At 39.6% G+C, this 19,749-nt stretch overlaps 1 protein-coding gene across 4 annotated transcripts in view; it reads left to right on the forward strand.

The window, feature by feature from the left end:
- The window catches only part of LOC140478739 (probable E3 ubiquitin-protein ligase HERC1), a 342,968-nt gene that overhangs the window by 124,701 nt on the left and 198,518 nt on the right, over positions 1 to 19,749 (forward strand). For all 4 annotated transcript variants that reach the window (XM_072572083.1, XM_072572056.1, XM_072572075.1 and 1 more), the window contains exons 25-28: positions 368 to 419; positions 9,429 to 9,664; positions 10,305 to 10,514; positions 10,764 to 10,884. In XM_072572083.1, coding sequence (XP_072428184.1) covers positions 368 to 419; positions 9,429 to 9,664; positions 10,305 to 10,514; positions 10,764 to 10,884 — 619 coding nt within the window. The remainder of the gene's footprint in view (positions 1 to 367; positions 420 to 9,428; positions 9,665 to 10,304; positions 10,515 to 10,763; positions 10,885 to 19,749) is intronic.

The raw sequence follows: 19,749 nt of genomic DNA on the forward strand, positions 1-19,749 counted from the left end.
TGTTGCTAATTGTAAAACTGATATTGATGTATAGAATAATTGTTTATATAACTAAATCTTTCATTACATGCTTTTTGTGAAATTTGAACATTTTTGTTGGCTATTTAATGCCAGAATGCTTGTCTGTTTACATTTACTGTTGTTGAGATTTGTTGATTCCTTCCTTAAACTATCCAGTTGATATCGGTTTCATTCCTTAGGCATATTTCTTGAGGATGAACATGCTTTATGTAATAATTTAAAAAGTGAATTGTTGGCACTCAAGTTTTTCCTCCATCCAAATTACCAAAATAGTTGGGGTTTTTTTGTTACAGAATTATGTAATTGCTTTAAACATGCAGAATTTCTTTGTTATTGTGCATTCTAGTTTTCCGAAGGTCAATCAAGAATGCAGTCAAGATCATCTGAGCCCACATTAGGTATGATTTCCTGATGCTTGTTGATTTTTTTCCTTGTCACTACAATTTTCAAATAATTAACTGCTGTCAAAAAATGATTTAGTTAAGCTTATAAAAAGTAAACAGTCCATCTGAAGCTTCTCCCAACTAGGCTATATAAGAATGAAGAGGCATTTTAAAGGCATTTGATTACAAAACATCAAGAATTGCCCTCCTGTGTAAATCAGTGACCGTTTCATTTGAGATACTGTGTATAATTGTAAGTATTGTCACATTACTGATGGGAAGAACTGCATTGAAAATCAATTCCCACTGTTCCACAAGTCTTCAAATATAAAATGTGACCAATTTGTTCACTAAGGTGATTAATGTCTGACTGACTAGAAAAGAAACTCACCAAGTTTTGTCAATGAACAAGCAAATTTAAAACGTTATTAAAACAAACTTAATAATCCAATTTGCAACATTAGATTATAATTACTAATATGCAAACTTTCAAGCTTAAATCATATAGCCTTTAAATTCAAATGTGTACATTCATCCAGAAATGGAGAGGATGTGACAGATCAGAGTTTTGCAGAAATAATGTGAGTGGAAAGCAAAGACAAAAGGGCACAAAGTCTGTCAATTTGGAGTCCAAGCTGCAAGTGGAAATGAAGTGACCAATATTTCTGTTACCACACATTCAATTTTTGTTAATAATAACTGACTGGCCATTATTCCCCATTTCTGCAACAACACAGTAACAGCTTTGATGTTCCTGACCCACACAGCCAGTTAAATTGACTGGCTGCACTTGCTGACACCAAGGAGCATGTGTGCTATTCCCCCTGTGAATGCACATTAATGGATGCAGCCATGAATGGGAAGTGGATTAGGGGATTGGGAAAGACCATTTGGAGGTGGGAGAGATCTGACGAGCACAGCAGGAGAGAGCAGACCAGTAGAAGTTTGGAGGGTTCAGGCCAGCATGAGGGATTAGGCCAGTGGGGGATTCAGCCTGGGGACGAGGTCTGATCTCTTCTGCCCCTCACGAATCTGCCCTTCTGTTCTTTTCCTTCCTCCACCTCTGGCCCATTCTGTTCAGCCCCAGCCCAATGTCTTAACCTACCCCCAACCCCCCACCTTGCACCACCACCACCATCCTCCCCTGCCCGATTTGTGATTCTATGTGAGCACACGTGGAACTGCCCTGTAGTTTCAGTTTCAACAAACATTGTCAAAATGATATTTTGTGAAATTGTAGCAGTAGTCAGTACATCATTCAAATTTATTGCCTTTCTTTAATAAGTTATTCAGGGAGATGCAGAATGTTATCAATATCATGGGTTCAGTTCACGCACTGGCTGAGATTGCCATGAAAACTCTCCTTCACAACCTCTCTCCTCGACTGAGATATGCTGACTGTCATGTTAAACCACCAGCTTTCATCTTTCTGTAATGAGCAAGCAGCCCTATGAACTGTTAAGACTATGGCCACTTTACCTTTTAATCAGGGAGCCACTAAAGTGCTGATATTTTAACTGCACTTCCAGTAAAATCCACTCATGCAAATATATTGCACATTTTTGCATTCTGTCTTTGAATGGAAAATCAAAAAAAGCCCTTATTTTTGCTTTTGTAGAGCTGCTGCTTAGCCTTGTCCTGCAAAGTATCCCAAATATGTCACCTTCACTTTGTAATCATATTTATAACTGATCATATTTACAATTGATCAGTCCATTGAAGTGATGGAGATGTTTTTCCCCGGTTTGGCAGAATGTACTAAATTATCAATATAGTTACATGTTCCATGATAATCACCATTAATTGTTAAGGTGCTGGTATATTTTTCATTCCAAGTTTTACATTGATAAAGTCCAGCCAGTATTAAACTGGTCCCATCTGCCTGCATTTGGCCCATATCCCTCTGAACCTTTCTTATTCTTGAACTTATCAAATTTTTTTTAGATGTTGTAACTGTACCTGTATCCACCACTTCCCCTGGCAGTTCATTTCATACATTCACCACTCTGTGTGCGTTTAAAAAAAAGTTGCCCCTCAGTGCTTTTTAATTCTTTCCTCTCACTTAAAAATATGCCCCCATGTTTGAACTCCCCCATCTTGGGGCAAAGATCTTTGCTATTCACTTTATCTATACCCCTCATGATTTTATAAGCATCAATCTTATCACTTTTCAACGACCTACACCCTAGTGAAAAATGTCCAAGCCTCTCCAGCTGATTTTTATAACTGACTCTCCATTTCCGGCAACTTTCTGGTAAATCTTTTCTGAACCCTCTCCAGTTTAATAATATCCTTCTTATAACAGGGCAACCAGAACCCCACACACTACTCTAGAAGAGGCCCTACCAACATCCTCTGCAACTTCAACATGACGCCCTGACTCCTATACTCAAAGGTCTAAGCAATGAAATCAAGCATGCTGAATGCCTTAACTATTGTGTCTAACTGTGATGCAAATTTCAAAGAATTATGTACTTGAACCCCTAAGTCTCTGTTTTACAGCAATACTTGAGAACGTATCTTTAATTGTATAAGTCCTGCCCTTGTTTGTTTTACCAAAATACAATTCCTCCCATTTATCCAGATTAAACTCCATCTGCCACTCCTCAGCGCATTGACGCAATTGATCAAAATCTCTTTGTAATCTTAGGTAATTTTCTTCACTCTCCACTGTTCCACCAATTTGTCATCTGCAAACTTACTAACCATGCATCTTCCTATATTCTCATCCAAATAATTTATATTAATGGCAAACAAAACTGACTCCAGTCCTGTGGAACACCGCTGATCACAGGCCTCCAATCCAAAAAAAGAACTCTCCATTACCACATTGTCTCCTGCTGTAAAGCTCCATTTTGGATCTACTTGGCAAGCTTACCCTGAATCCCATGTGATCTAATTTTATTAATTAGTCTACCATGCAGAACGTTATCAAAGGTTTTACTGAGGTCCAAGTAAACAACAACTTCTGCTCTGCCTCATCAAACCTTTTGTTTACTTCATCAAAAAAACTCAAGTTCATGAGACACAATTTCCCTTGCACAGAACCAAGTTAACTACCTATTATCATTGTTTGCCTCTCCAAAGGCATGTAAATCCTATCTTTCAGAATCACCTAGAACAACTTACCCACCACCAACATCAGACTCGTAGGTCGATCATTCCCAGGCTTCTCTTTACAGCCTTCTTTAAATAAAGGCACAACATCAGCCATCCTCTAATCCTCCAGCATCTCACCCATGGTTATCAATGATATAAGTATTTCTCTAGCGGCCCCACAAATTTCTCCCTAACTTCCCACAATGTCCTGGAATAGACTTGATCAAGTTCCGGAGATTTATCCACCCTTACGTAGCACTTCCATGATGTAATGTGAACTGTATTTCAAAATATCAGTATATATTTCCCTGAGTTCTCTAGCATCTATTTCATTCTCCACAGCAAAAACTGATGCAAAACATTCATTTAATATCTTTCCCATCTCTAGAGCTCCAAAACAAAGATGACTTTGTTGATCTTTAAGGGGGCTTACTCTCTCTCTTGTTCTTTTTCTCCTTAATATACTTTTAGAATCTCTTTGGATTATCCTTAATCTTATCTGCTAAGGCAATCTCATATCCCCCTTTGCCTTCCTGATGTCCCTCTTAGGAATGTCCATACAATCTTTATCTTAAAGAAACTTAGTTGATTGCAGTTGTCATGGAGTCCTACAGCACAGACAGGCCCTTTCAACAAAACTGGTCCATGCCGACCAAAATGACTGTCCCTGCTAACCCCATTTCCCTGCACTTGGTCCAAATACTTATAATCCTTTCCTATCCATGTATTTGTCCAAATGCCTTTTAAGTGTTGTTAATGTGCCCACTTCAACTACTTCCACTGACATCTCATTCCATATGCGTGTGACCTGCTGTGTTTAAAAAGTTGCCTCTCTGGTTCCCTTTTATTCTTTCCCCCTAAACTGATGCCCTCTAGTCCTCACTTCCCAACCCTAGAAAAAGACTGAGTCCATTCACCTTATCCATGCCTTTCATGATCTTGTACATCTCTATAAGATCCCCCTCAGTCTCCTACACTCTAAAGAAGAATGTTCCTAGCTTGTCCAACCCCTCCCGATAACTCACGCCATTGAGTCCTTGCAACATCCTTGTAAACGTATTCTTTCCTGTTTAATAACATCTTTCCTATAACAAGGTGACCAAAACTGAACACTATACTCCAATTGCACCCTCATCAACATCCTGTACAACTGCAACATAACTTTCCAGCTTCTATACTCAGTGCCCTGACTGATGAAAGCCAGTGTGCCAAAAGCCTCCTTCACTGCACTGTCTGTGACTGCATTTCAAAAAACTGTGAACCTGACCTCCAAGATCCTTCTGTTCCACTACACTCCTTAGGACCCTACCATTCAACATGAAACCCATATCTTGATTCGACTCTCCAAAACGCAAGACTTCACACTTGTCTATATTAAACTCCATTGCCATTTCTTGGCCCACTTCCCTAGCTGATCAAGGTCTTGCTGCAATTTCTGATAATCCTCCTCACTGCCCAAAATGCAGCAGACTTACTAATAATGCCTTGTACATTCTCAACCAGATCATTGCTATAGATGATAAGCAGGCTTCCAGTCTGACAAGCATCTTTCCACTGTTACCCTCTGCTTCTCACCATCAAATCAATTTTGTATCCAATTTGCCAATTCGCCCTGGATTCCATGTGGTGTAACCTTCCAGAACAACCTACTATGTGGAACCTTATCAAAGGCTTTACTGAAATCCATACAGTCTACGTCTACCGCCCTGCTCTCATCAAACTTCCTGGTCACTTCTTCAAATAACTCTTAACAAATTTGATCATGATCTCCCACTTTTAAAGCCATGCTGACTACTCCTAATCAAACCCTGTCTTTCCAAATGCATGTGTATCTTATCCCTCAAAATCTTCTCATGTAACTTACCCACCACCGATGTTAAGCTTACTGGCCTATAGTTTTTCTTTGCAGCCCTTTTTAAATAATGGCACAACATTTACTACCCTCCAGTCTTCTGGGACCTCACCCATGGCTAACGATGATGCAAAAATATCAGCTAGTTTCCTCACAATTTCTTCTCTAGCCCCTTGTCGTGTTCTTGGATGTATCTGGTCAGGACCAGGAGATTTAATACAACACCACCTCTACAGTGATATCAACTAACCCCAATATATCACTTCTAACTTCCCCAAGTTCCCAAGTCGTCTTGTCTTTCTCCATGGTAAAAACAAAGGAGAACTATTCATTGAAAACCTCACCCATCTCCTGCGCTTCTACACAAACATGTCCACTTTGGTCCTTGAGTGGCTCTATTCTGTCTCTGGGTTTTTTTATTGTAAAGTACCTCTTTGGATTCGCCCTAATCTTCTTAGCCAAGGTTACCTTTGTGCCCCCTTTCACCCTCCTGATTTCTTTCTTCAGTAAACTCTTGTTTACTTCCAGGTATTCCCTTGATCCCAGCTGCCTGTACCAGAGCCATGCCTCCTTTTTTTCTGGTCAAAGCCTCAATATCTCTTGTCATCCAGGGTTCACCCTCACAGGGACATACAGACCTTGACTCCGGTTATCTCACTTTTAACGGTCTCCCATTTGCCAGACGTCCTGTTGCCTACAAACAAACTTCAATCAACCACTGCAAGCACCTGTCTAATTCCATCAAAATTCACCATGCCCCAATTTAGAACTTGAACCTGTGGACCAGTTTTGTCCTTGTTCATAATTATTTTAAAATTAATAGAACAATGGTCATTCATTCCAAACTGCTTCCCCACTGTCACTTTTGTCACCTGTCGTGCCCTATTTCCCAAGAATAAGTCGGGTTTTGCCCCTTCCAAAGTAGGAATCTCTGTATACTAAGTGAGGAAACTTTCCTGAACACACTTAACAAATTCCACCCCATTAAGCCCTTCACGCTCTGGCAGTCCCAGTCTATATTAGCAAAATTAAAATCCCCTACTATGACAACCCTATTGCTCCTACAAGTCTCCCCAACCTCCCTGCATGTTTGTTCCTCTAATTCCCCCTGACTATTTGGGGGCTCTATAGTACCATTCCAATAACGTCACCATCCCTTCTTATTTCTTAGCTTCATCCACAAATCCTTCTCAGATTTCACTTCCATTCTCATGTCCATAACTGCTTCAGTTATTTCATCTCTGGTTACTGCTTGCCTTAATCAAAAATGCAACACCACCTCCCCTCCTTCCGCCATCTCTCTCACGCATGAAACACCTGTACACTAGCACATTAAGCTGCCAGTCCTGCCCCTCCCTTAGCCATGTTTCTATAATGGCTATAATATCCCAGTCCCACATACCTGTCCATGTCTTATGTTCATTGGCCTTGCCTGTCAGCCCTCTTGCATTGAAATAAATGCAATTTATATAATCCAACAGGTATTCCTTGCTCCCTGCTGTGTTCCAGCCTGACCTGTCTCATCAACTATTTCTGATCATTGTCTCTCCTTCGAGCCTCACACTTGCCTTTCTGGCGTTGAGGATCCCATCCTGCTGCAAATCTAGTTTAAATCATTCCTTGCAGCATAAGCAAACCTGGCTGCCAAACTTGTCTATATCCAATATATGATTTTTCTTTATTCATCCATTGTTCTCTAATCTTTTAGGCCTTTTACTCCAACTGGAATATACTGTTTCTGAACTCACTGATTTTTTTTTTTCTCCTCTCTGGAATATTTACATAATTGAGTTTATTTGGATTTGAAATTCAAATGAACCTTTGAATGGTTCCACAGAAGTGGGTTTACAATACTAGCACTTTGTCTCCAGCAACAGAATTCCAAGTTTTGACCTTTTCATCTGCTCTAACTTTCATTATTTGTTGAGAACGTTTCAAAAGCTTTTTGACTGACGAGTTTGGAAACTTTTGTTGTGTTTCAAAGAAAATCCAACACACAGATCCGTCTCTGAGCTTTGGTTTATAAAAAAAACTTTCTTTGATCAATTTAAGTGGTTCTTTCACTTCATGTCTGTATGGCTGTATATTATTCAAAAGGACTAAATTCTGTGGACTCATTAGAGATATTCCTAATTGCAAACAGGATCAAGGAAATGCCTTTATTCCAAATGTTAAGACATACCTGACCATAAGCTCTAATCACATGGTGTTCAAAGTTTGCCATTTTTCTCATGTGTCCTGAGATTGTGGATTATAAATCAAAGATGTAATTTGTTTTATTCTCAAACCATTCATTATTTATTTGATTATTTGCAGCAAAATTTTGACCTTAATCTGATTCTATTTTGTTGGGCAAACTATGTCTTAAGTGTTGATTTTTTAAAAAATACTAACTCTTCCACAATCATTTTTGCTGCAGTTTTCCCTAGAGGTATTGCTTCAGTTTATCATCTTGTGCAGAAGAGAAAGGCAAAACTTCTTCTTTTGAAATAATATATTCGGAATCTCAAATGATCTGAATATCTTTGAGAAATTTGAGCAATTGAGAGAGAATTGTATTGACTGTCCTGAATCTTCTCCCTCTAATATCTTCTGACGGAACGTTCTCCACCTGCACAACTACAATAGTTTTGATATCTGTTTTGCTTCCTGATGCACTTTCCTTTTCTGATTCCTTAGCCACTCTTAGTACTGAAATCCTTCTCACATTTCACTTCCATTCTCATGTCCATTCTCTCATGTCCATTCTCATTACAATGTTTTCTTTTATATCACTTCTAGGTTCTAGCTTTTCTGCTTATTATTCTGGCATCCTTCCGTTTGATCCCTAAAGTTAATACCTTTTCCATTTTTCCATCTCCACATTTTCTGTTCCCCCAGTTTTCTTTTGGTTTCCAAACTGACCAATTCCCTACATTTAGCTGTCGGAGTGAAATATCATGATTATTTGCCAGAACTGCTGCTGCTTCATTCTTGATTTCTTTACCAATCTTTATTACTTGACCTTATCTGAATAGCCCTCATGGATTACCAGAATACTGTCTTAGATTTTTTCCATAATTCTGAATTACCTCATATTGTCTAAACTATTCTCTAGCTTCAATGATAAAAATCATTGTTTTCATAACATTTATTTTTCTTTTCTACGAATGTCTAATGAGTTTTCTTTCTTATTCTAAATTTTAGTTAATCTTCAGGGGCAAGCTCAACTGCGTTGAAACTTTTTTTAGCAGTCTCATAGTCAGCAGATTGTTCTTATTAACTAGTGTACACATTCATAGCTATCAAGACACACATTGTAGTGCACAGGTCCAAACATCTGTTGACTACTTCATCACCTCCATTATCTGCACATGTGATGAAATATCTTTGCACTGTATTCTCGTAAATATAAGTGCAGATTTCTAGTCAAATCAAATCCTCACTGGACTCCAAACCATCTGAGTTACCTCTTTCAGTCTTCCTTTATTTTGTCACCGGTTCATGTTGTCTCAGGTCAGTCTCTGTTTGAAGAGCAAGATTTTAAATTCCACTTTCCTCTCTTTTGCTGCTTATTTTTCTTTTCCTTTTACATGTTTCTGTTTTTATTTCTCTTCCTGTTCCAATTCAAACTTTATTTTCAGTTTTCTTTTTCCCTAATTCCGTTTTTTTCTATTTTAACGTAAAGGTAGCTAATTAAAGCAGCAATGCATGATTTTCAGGGTTCCCTCCTTTTAATACTAAATATTGAATGAAAACCTGAGGAATCTCAGCCTTTTGAAATTCTGCCTTTATTTCAATCTTTAATTTATTTGCTAACACTCTGTGTATGAACTTAGTTAATCAAATTTGAAACAAGTCCAGACTGGAAAGAAGTAACTGACTATTTCAGCATTCCAAGGAGCATGGCTGGAAACAGTCACTTGAGTAAAAAATTGAAAAGTTAAAATAGGAATACTTCACTGAGATGAAAGGATGTCGCTGAGAAAAGGATTGAATCTTTTTATTATTTGTACTAGAGTTTTCTAGGTAGTCAAACAGAGCTTTGCCTTTTTGTGTTGATATTTTGTTAAATAATTTACTTTTTTACCTAGGTGTGCCATTGTGTTCATTGGGCATTATGAAAGATGCATGGCAACTGCTACGGCAATGTATCAGCCCACCAGAAAACTCCAAGGGTACTACATTTGCACCTTTGCTGAATGACATCTTTCAGTTCCTCTGTGGGCATCTTACTCGGACTTCAAATCTGGTAGAACAAGAAGTGGGGAAAGGGTCTGACCCTAAGGCAGTTATTACAGCAATGGGTCACCAGCAGGAAAGAGCAGAGGTAAGATTATTAATGTATTTGGTAAAGTCAATGCATAGGACAGTGCAATTCTGAGGAATCATCTTGGCACAATATAAATAAATGGCTGCAGTGGTTTGGATTTTTCATAAACAAGTGGACTAATTCTGTAATGATCAAACTATTCTAGTGTATTAACCAATTTCATTTGAGTGTAATGTACGGTATAACAGATCAGCAATATGATTTCATATAACTGTAGACACTTACAGCACAGAAATGAACTATTTGATCTGTTGAACCTCTGCCAGTGCTGTGAAAGTTCAAACATTTATAATGCAGGCTTTTCACCTGGCTTTCAATATTGTACTCTGTACTCTTTTAAATATTTGTCTCCCTCCCTGTTAAAATCTGTTGTGGATTCTAATAACAGCTTATGGTACAATTATCTGTATAAAAATATCTCTCTCCCTTTTTCTTTCTTGCTTAGATTTATGCCAGTTATAATTTTGTTCCTATTTTTTATTAGAACTCATCATAATTTTGAACACTTGTATGAAATAACATTGTTATTTTAAGTAACAGATAATGTAGTTGAAATTATAACCTAGTGCCAGTAGTTTATTTCCCTATTTGAATTTCAAAGCAAATTCTTAGATTTTTTTGTGCTTTTTTTTATTAGCTTCGTCTTGAAGCTCTTTGCCAGATTTCAACTTTCCTCTCTGAAATGGAGGCTAAAGGTGGCTCCTCATTGGATAGTTCAGGACTGTCAGTAAAATCCCCTGGTCTTCTATTGACAGTACAGTTGCAGTTTTTAATTGGCTGCTTTGATCTGGGAACAGCAAATACAACAAACATTAAACGGAATTGTGGAAAACTCCAGCATTATACGGTAAAGGAATGTTGATTTTGCTTTTCTTGCAAATTTGTGCTGAACTACAATGTATGAAGGTGCTTGGGTATAATTATTTTGTACAACTATTATGTATTGAATGGCACTTTCTAGATATTATTCATCTCTAACAAATGACTGTTAGTTCTATAGCAAGAGATAAATATAATTCAGTCTTCACATGTCTCTGGATTATTAAAGGAAATGCAGTCTGTATTCACTGAATGTATTCTTTTACCCCCATCTCAGGATATAACACAGGCTGCCCATGGAAGTACACAGATTGAGCTCCAAGCTGCAGCACATAAGCTTTATCAACATTTGGTGTCTTCTCTGAAACGGGGACTTGCAACTGGAAAGGAATTCTCAGGTTTAAAAAATAGTGGTGTTAATTTGGAGATAATGATGGTTTAATAAATTAGAAATATTTTATTCACTAGTGTCATTAATAATAGTAGGGAGATTTTATTTTTGACTAGCACTTCTATCTCCATTCCTACCCAGATTAAAAATAAAGTTTTGGATAAAATCTCTATCCAATTCACCAAGAAAGTAAGTAGTTAGGATAGTCTTAAGCAAATTGCTACAGGACCACTATAAAAATTAAAATTCTGGCTAAAATAAATGTTTAAGAACACAATTTTGATTTCTTGACTTTAAAAATGCAAATGTTGATCACATGCATTCACTTAGCAACAAGAGAAAATTGTAGAATATAGTTGTATGCAATTTTTAAATGAGAAAACTAATTCGAAATAGGATTATGGGAAATCTAGTCACTGTTCAATGCTACCATGACAAGAAATAGTAAAATTTACAGAAGAAGCATATGCATCTAATTTTTAGTTGAATAATTGAGAATTTAATCATCTGTCTCCTAAGCAGTGTTTGTGATTAGATGTATTTTAAAATATAACAATGAAAAACTGCTGGAAGGTCAGTACAGGCAGGGAACCTCACACCCTTTAAAAAGTACATGGATGAGCACTTGAAATATCATAACATTCACAACTATGGGTCTAGTGCTGGAAAGTGGAACGAGTGCAGATAGGTCACACAGATGCAATGTGCTGAAGGTCCTTTTCTGTACTGGTTCACTGTATGACTATGACTCTCGCATACCTTTAATGTTCTCTCTAAATTGTGGTGCTCAGAATTGTACACCGATTAAGTTGAGGATAAACTGGTATTCAAGAAAAAAATCTTTATAACTAACTCAATTTTGAATTGTTTCTACTTAAAGTCAAGCCCCTGTGCATCTTAAGTTGTCTCGATTTGTTCTGTCACTTCCAATGAGTTGTACATATATCCTCAATATCCCTCTGCTTCTCAGACCCTTTTTAGAACTTTTATCCTTATTTTAAATTGCCTTTCCTCATGTTTCTTACCAAATATATCACTAGACAGTTATTGGAATTAGATTTTATCTGTCTTGTGTTTGACCGTACCTCCAGGCTGTCTTTGTTTTTTGTCTCATATGTGCAGAAGTGATCCTACTAATCCTTTAGTTAGTTTTAAACTTTATCGCTGACAGTTCTAAAGACAAGAAGCATGTGAAATTCAGTGGGTACCTGCTTACCCCTTTGCCCTTCTTAAATAAAAATTTGTATTGAAAATTCAGCCCTCTGATACATTTTCCATGCCCTAAGAGTGTTTCAAAAATTGAGATTACAGCCTCTACTAATTGGCCATTGGCTTCCCACATTATTTAAGGTTGCACTCTTTGTGTCACTGCAGTCTTTTCAGGTCTATTTTCTTATCTTTTATTGTTCTATCAGTTTATTCAAACTTCTCTCATACCTTTTCAGGTATACTTTTCTGTGAAAACAAATGCAAAATATTTTTCTTTTACTCATTCACTGCATTAGAGCATCATTTACTACTACCATTTTTTACCTATCCCTAGTTGTTCTGAGGGCAGTTAAGCGTCAACCACACTGCTGCGAGTGTGGAATCACATGTAGGCCAGACCAGGTACGGATGGCAGTTTCCTTGTGTAAACAATATTAGTGAGCTGGATGGGTTTTTCTGACAGATGGCAATCATTAGAGATAGTTATCATTAGAGATTTTTCATTCCAGGTTCTTATGAATTCAAATTCCACCCCCTGCTGTTGTGGGATTTGAACCTGGTCCTCAGAACTTTATCTGGGTCTTGGAATTAACAGTCCAGTGATAATACCACTGGGTCAATACTTCATCCTGATTAATTAATTATAAATTTGGTTTCTCTTTCATTCAGAGGACCATAACATTCCATTAAAGTAGTATTTTTGTTAATTTTTTCTCATAGAAAAATATTCCAACATAATTTTCAAGCGTATCATGAAAAATAGCCTTTCATCCAGATGACGAGGAATTGGGAGGTGCAAACAGATGTTTATGCAATAATAAAATCTTGCTAATTTTGGAAATCTCAAAGAGAAACTGAGAATGTTGGAAGTGCTTGGAGTATGGGTTCATAGTTGCTTGAAAGTTGAGCCAGCTAGATTGGGTAGTGAGGAAGACATTTGGTATTCTTGCATTGATTTGATTAGATTACCTACAGTGGGGAAACAGGCTTTTCGGCCCAACAAGTCCACACCAACCCACCCAGACCCATTTCCCTCTGACTAATGTACCTAACATTATGGGCAATTGAGAATGGCCGATACACCTGACCTGCACATCTTTGGACTGTGGGAGGGAACCGAAGCACCCGGAGGAAACCCACGTAGGCACAGGGAGAATGTGCAAACTCCACACAGACAGTCACCCTAGGCCGGAATTGAACCCAGCTCTCTGGTGCGGTGAGGTTGCAGTGCTAACCACTGAGCCACCATTGAGTATAGGAGTTGGGAGGTCGTGGTGCAGCTGTACAGGACATTGGTTAGGCCACAATGATGTTGCCAGGATTGGAGGGTTTGACCTCTAGGAAAAGGCTGATTAGGCTGGAACTCTTTTCCTGAGCGTGTTGATGACTGAGGGGGTAACCTTATAGAGGTTTATAAAATCAGGAGGGGCATGGATAGGATAAATAACTGAGGTCTTTTCTCCAGGGTAGGGGAGTCCAAAACTAGAAGGCATAGGTTTAAAGTGAGGGGGGAAAAGATTTAAAAGGAACAAAGGATGGTGTGTGTAAGAAATAAGCTGCCAGTGAAAATGGTGGAGACTGGTACACTTACAACGTTTAAATGAGATCTGGATGGGTAGATAGATAGAAAGGATTTAGAGGGATATGGGCCAAATAATAGCAAATGAGACTAGATTAATTTAGGATATCTGGTCAGCATGGACAAGTTGGGGCGAAGGATCTGTTTCCGTACATCTCTCTTACTTTTATGCTCAGCGGGTTTGGCAGTATGTCTAGATAGAAACTAGGTTAATATTTCAGGCCTGTGATCTTTCGTCAGAATTTTCAAATCTGTGTTCTGTGGATAGTAATCCCAAAGGCCCATCTAATGACCTGAAGTAATTTGTCACACTGGCAAACAAACTCAACAAAGTTTGAGGGGTAGTGGTGGATTGTTGGGAGGGAATTGTCCTCAACATTTACCCTGGGCTCTTTGAAGTCCACAAAAAAGACCCTGAATTTCCAGTTGCCAGCCATTTCAACATGTCACCTCATTCCCTGACCAATGTCTTTGTATGAGGTGTTTACAGAGCTCCAGAAAATGTCAGTGGAAATTGGAAGAATGGCACTTTATTTTCCACTTGGGAGCTCTTCAGCCTTCTGGACTCTATCAAGTTCAACAACTTTAGGACTTGCATTCCTCCTATGTCCTTACCCCAACTTCCATACTCCAGGCTTTGTTATCACAATAGGCTGCTATTACATTATAAGCCATTGATAACCACTAAGTATCCATTAGTAGATATTCATTCCCCCAGGCTGACCGTCATCCACTCCTTTGTCCAACTGGCATCCTCTCTCTTTGGGTTTTGTCTCCAACTATCATTTATTCTTTACCCCCTCACCCCTCCCCTATCTTCTGCATAAAACCAACATTTTCCTAACCATTGCCAGTTCTAAGGAAGGATCACAACCCAAAGTGTTAACTCTGAGTTCTCTACAAAGATGGTGTCAGACTTGCTGAGCTTTTCCAGTAATTTCAGGTTTTGTTTGTGATTTCCACATCCGCAGTTCTTTAGGTTTTTATTAGGGTGAGGCATGTACCTGGCTGAGGTTACAAGTTGTGATCGTATAAAAGTTTTCAGCTCTCCATGTCCATATCCAGCAAGATCCTGTCAACATTGTTTTTGGTAAGCAGCAAATAATAATCATGCCACACAAGTGCCAGGCAGTGACCATCTCAAAAAAAAGAGAGAATTTAATTGCTGTCACTTGACATTCAATGGCATAACTATTGTCAGTGGCCTCACTTTGGAGCATACACGATGCTGAGGGTGTCATGGATAGCACGTTTAGTGAATTTGTCACAGTACAGATTAGGATTGCTGAGGGAGAAAGGGAATGGGTGACCAAAAGGCAGAGAAAGAGCTGGAAGTCAGTGCAGGTGTGCCCTGCAGTCATCTCCTTCCTAAACAGGTATACCGTTTTGGATACTGTTGAGGGAGAAGGCAGCAGTAGCCAGGTTCATGGCACCGTGGCTGGCTCTGCTGTACAGAAGGGTGGGAAGAGCTATAGTCATAGGGGATTCAATTGTAAGAGGAGTAGGTAGGTGGTTCTGATGTTGAAAATGAGACTCCTGAATGGTATGTTGCCTCCCAGGTGTACAAAAATGTGGTGCTGGAAAAACAAAGCAGGCCAGGCAGCTTACGAGGAGCAGGAGAATCGACGTTTCGGGCATAAGCCCTTCAGGGCATTCCTGAAGAAGGGCTTATGCCTGAAACATCGATTCTCCTGCTCCTCGGATGCTGCCTGGCCTGCTGTGTTTTTCCAGCACCACATTTTTCAACTCTGGTCTCCAGCCTCTGCAGTCCTCACTTTCTCCCAGGTGTACAAGTCAGGGATGTCTCAGATCGACTGCAGAACATTCTGAAGGGGGAGGATGAACAGCCAGTTGTCGTGGTGCATATAAACACCAATGAAATACGTTTAAAAAAAACGGGATGAGGTCCTACAAGCAGAATTTATGGAGTTAGAAACCAAGTTAAAAAATAGGACCTCAGAGCTAGTAATCTCAGGATTGCTACCATTGCCATGTGCTAGTCAGAGTAGAAATGAAAGAATAGGCAGGATGAATGTGTGGCTTGAGCGATGATGCAGGAGGGAAAGGTTCAGATTTTTAGGACATTAGAACTGGTTTTGCGGAAGGTGGGACATTTACAAATTGGACGGTGTACTCTTGGGCCAGACTGGAACCAATGTCCTTGGGGGTGCTTTTGCTAACGCTGTTGGGGAAGATTAAAATAATGTGGCAGAGGGATGGGAACTAAATGAGAATGTTAGTGGACAGTAAGGAGGTTGTAACTAAAGCCTGTAAGGAACTAGATAATGAAGTCAGTATGGCTAAAGGGAAGGATGGTTAGGGAGCAGATGATGCACGCAAAGGGACTGTGGTCTGAGAAGCATTTGTTTTAATGCGTGAAGTGTAGTCGATAAGGCAGATGAACTTAGGACTTGGATTAGTACCCGGAAGTTTATTAATATTACTGAAACGTGGTTGAGGGAAGGACATGTTTGGCAACAAAATATCCCAGGATATTGATTCTTCAGGCCGGATAGAGAGAGAGGGAAAGGAGTAGAGGAGTTGTATTACAGGTCAGAGGGAATATCACAGTTGTGCTGAAGGAGGAGGGCACTATGGAGGAATCAAGCAGTGAGGCAATATGGGCAGAGCTCAGAAATAGGAAGGGTGTGTTAACAATGTTGGGGCTGTACTACAGGCCTCCCAACAGCGAGTGTGAGATAAAGGTGCAAATATGTGAAGAGATTATGGAAAGATGTAGGATCAACAGGGGGTGGTGATAGGAGATTTTAATTTTCCAGACATTGACTGGGATTCAGTTAGTGTTAGAGATCTAGATGGAGCAGAACTTGTAAGGAGCATCAGGAGGGTTTTCTAGAGCAGAATGTAGATGATCAACTTGGGAAGGGACCATACTCGACCTGGTGTTGGGGAATGAGCCCAGCCAGGTGGTTGAAGTTTCAGTGGGGATTACTTTGAGACTTAGTGATCACTATTCCGTGAGTTTTAGAATACTCATGGACAAAGATGAGAGTGGTCCTCAAGGAACAGTGCTGAACTGGGGGAAGGCCAACTGTACCAAAATTTGGCAGGAGCTGGGGAATAGAGATTGGGAGCAGCTGTTTGAAGCCATTGGTATGTAGGATGATTTTAAAGAGATGTTCATTAGAGTGTAGGACAAACATTTTCCTGTGAAAATGAGGGATGGAAATGGAAAGATTAGGGAACCATGGATGACAGGTGAAATTGTGAGACTAGCTAAGAGGAAAAAGGAAGCATTCATAAGGTCTAGGTGACTGAAAACAGATGAAGCTTTGGAAGAATATTGGCAATGTAGGACCAATCTGAAATAAGGAATTAAGAGGGCTAAAAGGGCTCATGAGATATCTTTAGCAAACATAGTTAAGGAAAATCCTAAAGCCTTTTATTCATATATAAGGAACAAGTGTGTAACTAGAGAAAGGGTTGGTCCACGAAAGCACAAAGGAAGAAAGTTATGCGTGGGGTCCGAGAAAATGTGTAAGATTCTTAACGAGTACTTTGCATTGCTATTCACAGAGGAGAGGGACATGATGGATGTTGAGGTTAGGGATAGATGTTTGATTGTTCCAGGCCAAGTCGGCATAAGGAGGGAGTAAGTGTTGTGCATTCTAAAAGAGAGGAAATAGCTGGGGCCTCGAAGGATACCTTTGCAGCATCCTTGAACATGGGTGAGGTCCCACACGACTGGAGAATTGCTAATGTTGTCCCCTTGTTTAAGAAGGGTAGCAGGATAATCCAGATAATTATAGACCAGTAAGCCTGACATCAGTGGATGGGAAGCTGCTGCAGAAGATACTGAGGGTTAGATCTATTTATATTTGAACAAAATGGGCTTATCAATGATAGGTAACATAGTATTGTGCAGGTAAGGTTATGTCTTACCATCTTAATAGAAATCTTTGAGGAGGTGACAAAGTTGATTGATGAGGGAATGGCTGGAGATGTCATATAAATAGACTTCAGTAAACACTTTGATAAGGTTCCCCATGGTAGTCTGATGGAGAAAGTGAAGTCGCACGGGGTCCAGGGTGTACGAGCTAGATGGATAAAGAACTGGCTGGGCAACAGGAGACAGTAGTAGTGGAAGGGAGTTTCTCAAAATGGGGACCTGTGACTAGTGGTATTCCACAGGGATTCCTGCTGGGACCACTGTTGTTTGTGACATATATAAATGATTTGAAGGAAAGTATAGGTCTTCTGATTAGCAAGTTTGCAGATGACATTAAGATTGGTGGAGTAGCAGATAGTGAAGTGGAATGTCAGAGAATGTAGCAGAATATAGATAAATAGAGAGTTGGGCTGAGAAATGGCAGATGGAGTTCAATTTGTGCAAATGTGAGGTGATGTTTTTTGGAAGATCCAATTCAAGAGTGAACAAAACAGTAAATGGAAAAGTCCTGAGGTAAATTGATGTGAGGAGCGATCTGGGTGTTCAGATCCATTGTTTCCCGAAGGTGGCCACGCAGGTCAGTAAAGTAGTCAAGAAGGCATTCAGCATGCTTTCCTTCATTGGACGGGGTATTGAGTACAAGAATTGGCAGGTCATGTTACAGTTGTATAAGACTTTGGTTCGGCCACATTTGGAATGCTGTGTACAGTTCTGGTCGCCACATTACCAAAAGGATGTGGATGTTTTGGCGAGGGTGCAGAGGAGGTTCACCAGGATGTTGCCTGGTATGGAGGGTGCTAGGTATGAAGAGAGGTTTAGTAGATTAAGATCATTTTCATTAGAAAGACGGAGGTTGGGGGGTGGGGGGGCCTGATTTGAGGTCTACAAAATCATGAGAGGTATAGACAGGGTGGATATCAAGAAGCTTTTTCCCACACTGGGGTCTCAATTACTATGGGTCACGAGTTCAAAGTGAGAGGGGAAAAGTGTAAGGGAGATATGTGTGGAAAGTTCTTGACACAGAGGATGGTGGGTACCTGGAACGCATCGCCAGCAGAAGTTGTAGAGGTGGGCACAATAGCATCATTTAAGATCTATCTAGATAGATACATGAATGGGCAGGGGCAGAGGGATGCAGACTCTTAGAAAATAGGCAACAGGTTTAGATAGATGAGCTGGATTGGCGCAGGCTTGAAGAGCTGAAGGCCTGTTCCTGTGCTGTAATTTTCTTTGTACTTTATATTGCTGAAGCCCCCATGGTCAACATCCTGGGGGTTATCATTTATCATAAATGAAACCGGAGTGGATCTATAAATACCAATGTTACAAAATCAAGTCAGAAGCTGGAATTCTGAGGCAAGTAACTCACCTGATTTCCCAATACTTGACCACCAATTACAACACACAGGTCAGGATTGTGACAGGATTATGCTTGGATGAATGTTGCTCCCACACACCAGGAGCTGACACCATTAAGATATAGCAGCTTGATCAGCAGCCCATCCAGTACCATCAGCATTCACTTCCTGCGTCACTGACGTGCAGTGGCAGCTGTGCATACCTAATACAAGCTAAACTGCAGCTACTCACCAATGATCCTTCAACAGCACCTTCCAAAGCCGACAATATTTGCTAGTTAGTAGGACAAAGGGGAAATGGGAGCACCACCACGAGGTTGAAAAGAAGAGTCTTACATGGCAACCTCAACCAGTGCAGGAACTGAACCCATGCCATTGGCATAAAAATATCTTGTTTCAATTAATTGTAAAGAACTTTGAGATAAGGCTTGAATATTGAGTGGAGTTTTGGTCCCCTTTGTTGAAGAAGAATATATGTGTCATAGAGGGAGTCCAGCAAGGTTCACTAGTCTAAAAGGAATTTTAATCTCAATCTAAATCTTCAAGGAATACAACCTAAAAATATGGAAATCGAACAGAATTGTGGATACTGAAGATCTGAAACAAAAATAGAAATTGCTGAAAAACTCTGCAGGTTTAGCTGATTTCTCTGCACAGATGCTGCCAGAACTGTTGAGTTTCTCCAGTAATTTGTTTTTGCTAAAAATAGGGAAGTCTTATTAAAAGAATACAAGGCACTAGGTACACCACATCTGGAATACTTTGATTAGTTTTGGTTGTCTTAAAACAATAAAAGGATATACTAGCATTGGAAAC

This window comes from Chiloscyllium punctatum, chromosome 1 (assembly GCF_047496795.1).
Source record: "Chiloscyllium punctatum isolate Juve2018m chromosome 1, sChiPun1.3, whole genome shotgun sequence".
NCBI lineage: Eukaryota > Metazoa > Chordata > Chondrichthyes > Orectolobiformes > Hemiscylliidae > Chiloscyllium > Chiloscyllium punctatum.